The 7,920-nt window shown below is 39.9% G+C and overlaps 1 protein-coding gene across 2 annotated transcripts in view; it reads left to right on the top strand.

Annotated features, from left to right (window-relative positions):
* The window catches only part of LOC106882104 (methionine synthase reductase), a 28,054-nt gene extending 20,134 nt beyond the window's left edge, over positions 1-7,920 (top strand). For both annotated transcript variants that reach the window (XM_014932662.3, XM_089364119.1), the window contains 9 exons: positions 1,257-1,400; positions 1,719-1,807; positions 2,651-2,807; positions 3,209-3,389; positions 4,344-4,386; positions 5,557-5,761; positions 6,616-6,818; positions 7,053-7,288; positions 7,538-7,920. In XM_014932662.3, coding sequence (XP_014788148.1) covers positions 1,257-1,400; positions 1,719-1,807; positions 2,651-2,807; positions 3,209-3,389; positions 4,344-4,386; positions 5,557-5,761; positions 6,616-6,818; positions 7,053-7,288; positions 7,538-7,617 — 1,338 coding nt within the window. In that variant the 3' untranslated portion in view covers positions 7,618-7,920. The remainder of the gene's footprint in view (positions 1-1,256; positions 1,401-1,718; positions 1,808-2,650; positions 2,808-3,208; positions 3,390-4,343; positions 4,387-5,556; positions 5,762-6,615; positions 6,819-7,052; positions 7,289-7,537) is intronic.

Genomic DNA, 7,920 nt, shown 5'->3' on the forward strand with positions numbered 1-7,920 from the left:
TACGTGGCTTCCTCTGCTGGAAAGAGAGAAAGATGGTGAGAGAGTGTGTCTTCAAAGTATAAGGGGACTACTATAAAAGAGAGAATAGGGATACAGTATCAGAAAGGACGGGTAGGTAAGTGTCACAAGAAAAAAGCACCCAATATATTCTGTAGAGTGGTTGGCTTTAGGAAGGGTATCCAGCTGTAGAAACCATGCCAAACCAAACATTAGAGCTTGGCACAGACCACTGGCTTGTCAGTTTCTCTTGCACTGTCCAACCCATGCCAGCATGGAAAATGGACATTAGATAATGATAATGATGATGCTACTGCTGATGATGATGACCTTGTCCCTTGGGTGCCTTTGGAAGAGTTTATTCTTTTGATTACATTAAAACCAGACACATGGCTCAGTGATTAGAGCATCGGGCTCACAATAATTTATGTTTTACCTATAAATGGGTATCAACTAAATGAGATTCACTAGTCTGAGGGGACCTTCAAAGATCACAGTTACTAGGTTGGACACAAAGCATTGTGATATTTGTTCTGGTTATCTGCATTTTGAATTCAAATCCTGCTTTTGTCAACTTTGCTTTTCATCCTTTTGAAGTGCAATAAATAAAATGTTGATCCCAAACAGTGGATTAGCTGAATGTTAGTACATCAGACTTGTGACATCTGTTTCAAGTCTGTATTCTAAGTTCAGCTGTTTATACAGTAATGCATATACTCAGGATATGAATATTTCCTATTTCTATAAGTGCTCTACTAAAGTTACTGCACTAAGATAATATGACTCCTGCATCTACAAAGTATCTATTCCCATATCATGTTTGTGTATGTTTGTATTTAGAAAGACAAACAGATGCAGTAATAGACTCAAGAACAAACTGTACTGTTAATAGTAGTCGGACTGGTGGCCTCATCATGGTTGTTGTTTCACTGTTTCAGCTGTTGTATGCTCCAGCGTTCTTCAGGTGTCTTGAGTTGAACTCATTTCTTGAATTGGAATTTCAAATCTAACCCTTTATTTGATTCACGGGATCAAATATAAGGATTGGTTCGAAATTCCAATAACTAAATTGAGTTCAACACAAGACACCTGAAGATGGCTGGAGTGTACAACAGCTAAAACATAGTGAAAGCAGCAATGAAGATGAAGCCACCGGTCCGAATATTATAAACAATATACATGATACAAATTCTTCATCTCAAAATTATGGAATTGTACAAGAACGCATGTTTATCTCTACAAATCTTTCTGTATAACAGGATCTGTACAACTCAGCAGTCCAAAATGGAGCCAGTTTTCCTAGTATGGCATCTTCTGTCCAGACTGCCACTGTCCTGAAGTGTTCCTGCCTTACACATCCTGGTGCTGTAAAGACCACACTAGATCTTGAACTTTTCTTTGAGGTAAATAAACCATCCCAATCATTCAAAATTCTTCGCATTTCAATTTTCTGCTTGATTTCTATTTAAGTTTAAGTGTTTAAGTTTTTCTCTCTTTTGTTCTTTCACCTTTCTTTCTTTCTCTCTCTCTCTCTTACTCTTTGTATCTCTTTTTCTTTATCTGTATCACTCTTTCTGTTTTGATTTCTCTGTCTTCTCTCTCCCTCCCCACTTTCTCTCTCTTGTCCTACAGCATTCTCTTTTTTTCCATTCTCACTCCATCCATCCCTCTTTTCTTTTGTATAAAAATGACAGAAACTTTTCTATATTTCATTTCTCCAGGACACTGAGACTGTTGCTTACCAGCCAGGAGATTCAATTTCAGTGATCTGTCCGAACAATGAAAGAGAGGTCAACCATTTAATCCAAAGGTCAGTCTGTCAACCATCAAACTTCACTCCTTTCGCTAATCATGTGTATCAATATGGTCAGTGTTTGGACCCTATTTCAGATTTCATACATCTACACATGCAAATACTTGGACACTTCATTAGTATTGTATCTTAGGGCCCCAGAGTATTTTGTGTTTTGCATTATACCCCCACTTTCTCAGGGCAACCCAACTGAGGTTCATCAAACCACATCCTGTGTCCATGTGGCATTCTGCTGACCTCTCCTGTCACCCCTTTATATATATGTGTGTGTATGTGTTTGTCTCCCTAGCATTGCTTGACAACCGATGCTTGTGTGTTTATGTCCCCGTCACTAAGCAGTTCGGCAAAAGAGACCGATAGAATAAGTACTAGGCTTACAAAGAATAAGTCCCGGGGTCGATTTGCTCAACTAAAGGTGGTGCTCCAGCATGGCCGCAGTCAAATGACTGAAACAAGTAAAAGAGTAGAGTAATTATTTTATTTTACTTCTCAGAGCTCTCGATCTGACTTGCTCCAGTTAATTCCGTGAGAGCAACAGGACAGTAACCTGTTGTCACAAGTTCTCACTAAAGATCTCACAAGGTTTCTCAGGGTCTCTTTCCATGAATTATAAGACACGGTACCTAGAGGTTAAATATTGCTGGAGATACTCGACACCACAGTACCAATCTCAAAATCCTCACTGTCCCCAACAGAGCAGTTTTTTTATTATTATCATCATCATTAATATTTTTCTCTGCTGATGTCTTAAATATGTCTTTGCTATTGCTGTACTTAAAATAATCCTCTCACATTCCCATAACCTTTGTTTTGCTTTAATCCTTTGGTATTATGTTCCAGGCTCGACTTGGAGAATGCAGGAGACGCCTTCTTCAGTTTGTCTGTCTCTCCAAATACAACAAAGAAGAAAGCTTCCTGCCCCAATTACCTTCCTCCAAAGTGCACCATCAGATATGCCCTCACTCATTGCCTAGACATCAGGGAGCCTCCTAAGAAGGTAATGTTTCCATTGTTTGAAGGTTCTTGTGACAAACGTGTGAGATGTTGTGCAGTGGTGGTCGTGGATATACTGTTTGTGGAGTTGATGTTACGTAATGGTGCTGTTGGCGGTTGTGGTAGTAGAAGTAGTCATGGTGACGTGACAGCCGTGGCAGCAATAGGTGTGGTCACAATCGCTGTGATAGTGGGGATGCTGGTGGTGGTTGTGGCGGCGGTGGCAATAATGACTGTGATAGGAATGGTGGTGGTGGCGGCGGCGGCGGTGGTGGTGGCAGTGGCAGTATGGTGGTGATAGTGGCGTAGTGGTGGTGGTGGTACCAAAAAGGGTGTTGTGTGAAGATATTGCATGCATGTTACACAAGCAACGACAGTTTTTCATGTTTGCCTCTTAAACTGCAGGCTTTGTTGCGGATGCTCGTTGACTATGCAAGTGATGAGCAGGAGAAGCGACGACTGCAGGAACTGTGCAGCAAGGAAGGAATGAGTGAATACACCACTTACATCCGAGAACCAGGTCTCTCTCTACTGGACATCTTACTCAACTTCCCATCTGTTATGCCACCATTTGAACGAATTTTAGGTAACTTCATTGCATTATTATTTAACTACATTTTACATGCACTTTCTCTCACTGTCTATATATATATATATATATATATATATATATATATATATATATGTGTGTATATATATATATATATATATATATATATAGTCATAGGTCTTCCTCTCTCATTCTCTTATTTCAATATCTACATCATTGTATCATTCAAAGACATCCATAAGTGCTCATGCAAATACATATATATACACACACTTGCTAATACCACACACACACACACTTTCTCTCTCTGTCTCTCACTTTCTCTATCTCTCCTTCTCTCCCTCTTTATCTATCTATCTATCTATCTATCTAGTCGAGGCGCAATGGCCCAGTGGTTAGGGCAGCGGACTCGAGGTCATAGGATCGCGGTTTCGATTCCCAGACCGGGTGTTGTGAGTGTTTATTGAGTAAAAACACCTAAAAGCTCCATGAGGCTCCGGCAGGGGATGGTGGCGAACCCTGCTGTACTCTTTCACAACTTCCTCTCACTCTTACTTCCTGTTTCTGTTGTGCCGGTAATTCAAAGGGTCAGCCTTGTCACACTGTGTCACGCTGAATATCCCCGAGAACTACGTTGAGGGTACACGTGTCTGTGGAGTGCTCAGCCACTTGCACGTTAATTTCACGAGCAGGCTGTTCCGTTGATCGGATCAACTGGAACCCTCGATGTCGTAAGCGACGGAGTGCCAACAATCTATCTATCTATCTATCTACCATTCATAGACCTACATGTGTACCTACACATTTGCTAATATCACACACACACACACTTGTAAAAAATATGTAAACTATAAATTTTAACTCATTCTCTTATTAAAATATTTGGTATTGTTTTTCTCATGACTGCATTTAAAATATAAATATAAAATATAGTCTAAATAGATATTCTCTGTCCTAATATATATCCTCCTTCTTTCTTCACTATTGTAGAACTTCTTCCCAGATTGCAGCCAAGGCCTTATTCTGTCGCAAGGTGTGTATGTGTGAGAGAGAAAGCCAGTGACGCTGTGTCTCTTCCTCACTTCCTCTTCACTGTTTGCTCACAACACATGTCCCTTAACTTTTTAGCATTCAAACCAGTCATATAAGACCCAAATATTCAACTTGTTTTATTTTCAAACTAACCAGATCAGCCCTCTCACACCTACCTTACAATGTCATTCTAAAAATTGACGATCACATCATTATCATCGTTGTCGTCGTTTAACATCCGCTTTCCATGGACGATTTGACTGAGGACTGGTAAAACCAGATGGCTACACCAGGCTCCAATCTGATTTGGCAGTTTCTACAGCTGGATGCCCTTCCTAACGCCAACCACTCAGAGAGTGTAGTGGGTGCTTTTACGTGCTACCGGCACGAAGGCCAGTCAGGCGGTACTGGCAACGGCCACGCTCAAAATGGTGTGTTTTATGTGCCACCCGCACAAGAGCCAGTCCAGGGGCACTGGCAACGATCTCGCTCGAAAGTCCTCACATCGTCGAAATATCAAAACTATGAGATCATGCATGATTAATTCAAAACTATGCGAATAAATAAGCATTATAATTGACAGAGTAATCTGAATGTAGAGAGTTAAACTAATGGGAGGCTGGGGTTAAAGAGAAAATGAGATGAAGTTACCTAAAATTCATTCAAATGGTGGCATAACAGATGAGAAGTTAAGCAAGATGTCTAGGAGAGAGAGACCTGGTTCCTCAGATGTAAATGGTGTATTCAGCCATTCCTTCTTTGCTGCACAGTTTTTGCAAAACAAGATCCTTCACCTGAGTAGAGAGGATGACATTGAATGAGGTGGCTTTATGCTGGGTGATGTGTATGATAGAAGGATAGGAACATACGGCTTGCTGTAGGGGAAATGCATGGTTGCCCCTGTTAGCAAAAAGAGAAGATGGTGGTAAAGATGCACCAGAATGTACCCTCACATCACAGGAAGGTGAATACAAGAGAAGTGGTGACAAATACATTGTCATTCCTCCCCCGCTCCTTTATTTTTTCTTTCTCCCATTTTCTTCTTTGATCTCTTACCTGTTTCTCTCAGTATTTCTCCTGACACTCTTCCTTCCACTCTGCTTCTTCCCTCTCTTCCTCCTACTCTGCCATGTCTCCCTTCCATCTCATTTCTGTTTCTGTTGATTCACAGTTCCCAGGAAACCGATAAGAACAAACTACACATTGTCTTCAATGTCGTTCAGATTCCCGCTGGGCGGGGTCGACGCTACCACCGCCAGGGTGTCTGCACTGGCTGGCTCGAGCAGCTTACTCTCAGTCTACAGTCTGACTCAAAGACAGATCAGAAAGATCTACCAGTCTCTCTAAGTTCTCTGTCTTTAGCTGAGAAACCAATTGTAAGTATAAACTTTATTGATCTCCCTTAATATACCATTGAAAATGCCTCTCCCTCCAACACACACATGCATAGAAACCCAACAAGAGAGTCCCCACATAGACATATGATCTACTAGAAGTAACAGCTAGCTCCACAAATCATATCCTACTGTCTACAAAAATGGTCGTACATCATCATTTTAACGACTGCTTATGCAGCTTATATCTGTTGGTAAAAATGTACAATGCGAAAATACCACAAAGTTGTAGGAACTCTGGGGAGAAAAGATTACCTTTTATCCTCTCAGGGTTGATAAAATTAGTACCATTTGAATACTGAGGTTGATGTAACCGACTATCCCCTTCCGCAAATATTTCAGGCCTTGTGCCTCTGATAGAAAGAATTGCTGCTGCTGCTGTTTGTTTGTTTGTTTGTTTGTTTCTAAGGCAGCAAGCTGGAAGGAGTGTTCTGAGATCAAATTCCACCGAGGTCGACTTTGCCTTTCGTCCTTTCAGAGTCAATTAAATAAGTACCAGTTACACACTGGGGGTCGATGTAATCAACTTAATCCCTCACCCCCAAGTTTCAGGCCTTGTGCCTACAGTAGACAATAGAAAGGTTTAATATTATTAAGGCTGCAAGCTGGCAGAATCATTAGCACCCCAGGGGCAAAATGCTTAGCAGCATTTCATCCATCTTTACATTCTGAGTTCAAATTCTGCCAGGGTCAGCTTTGCCTTTCATCCTTTCGGAATTGACAAAATAAATACCAGTTAAACACTGGGGTTGATGTAATTGACTATCCCCCCTCTCCCAAAATTGCAGGCCATGTACCAAAATTTGAGACCATTATTATTATTATTATTATTATAGATATCTTTCTTCACAAGAACCAATCAACGCTTTCATTTACCATCGGATTCCAAGACTCCACTAATTATGATTGGTCCAGGGACTGGCATTGCTCCATTCATAGGCTTTTTGCAGCACCGTCACCATTTATCAAAGACTCAACCTCTTAGTGACGCCTGGTTGTTCTATGGCTGTCGGCACCAGAAAAAGGACTTCCTTTATCAGTAAGTTTCTTGTGTATTTCCTTTACTTTTACATCCTGTGGTTCAGCAAAAGAGACCAATAGAATTAGTACCAGACTTAAAAATAGGTACTGGGGTTGAATTGTCCAATTAAACTTTTCAAGGTGGTGTCTCAATATGGCCACAGTCCAATAATTGAAACAAGTAAAAAATAAATGACATCTCATTTTGCTCATTTTTGTTTATTCTTTTCGTCTTTACTGATCGATTTTACAGGGATGAAATTGAGAAGTTTCTTGAGCAGGGATGCCTCTCCAAATTCTTTGTGAGTTTCTCTCGCGATGAACAACCTGAAGAATCACCAAGATATGTTCAAGATAACCTCCAACGTAACAGCAAGGAGCTTGTTGACTTGTTAGACAAGGATGCCATCGTTTATGTGTGTGGTGATGCAAAGAACATGGCTAAAGATGTTTGTGCAGCCTTCACATCCATTTTGGCTTCTGAGAAAGGTAAGTGTTATAGAGAAGTTCTACTTTTTGAAAGAGTGACTTTATCGTATGAAATTATTATCGTATGAAATTATTAAATTGAAGCATCAGTATGTAGCTAATCCAAATTTTTTTTCACATTTTCTTTGATATTTATAAAAAACTACTCTATATTCAAATTTATTTTATCACAGTGTTAGAGTACAGCCTCTTTTAAATATCTACAGTACACTAACAATTGTTCATAATTTGTTTTGTGTTTATTTTTAGGTGTATCACCTGAAGAGGCTAACAAAATTCTGATGAAACTTCGGTTAGACAAACGATATCTAGAAGACATTTGGACATAAACATCGTCTGGAGTAGACCAACATAGGGATTTGAATTTCATTTGGCAAACATCTCAAAATACTCTTTATCTTGTGAGCATTTGGATGTGGACTTCATCTGATGGGCATCCAAATACAGATTACAGCTAGCAGATACCTGAATATTAATTTACACCTGACAACCATCTAGTCAGAATAAAACTGGTGTACATCCTAGACCTATACGTATATAGTGCACCTGAGCACTCTATACAATAAGTTCGTTATATTATATAGTTCATCTGGATATCAACATAATCTAATGACTGTCTCAAAAATAATAAA

Source organism: Octopus bimaculoides, chromosome 16, assembly GCF_046866305.1.
Source record: "Octopus bimaculoides isolate indiv1 chromosome 16, ASM4686630v1, whole genome shotgun sequence".
Classification (NCBI taxonomy): domain Eukaryota; kingdom Metazoa; phylum Mollusca; class Cephalopoda; order Octopoda; family Octopodidae; genus Octopus; species Octopus bimaculoides.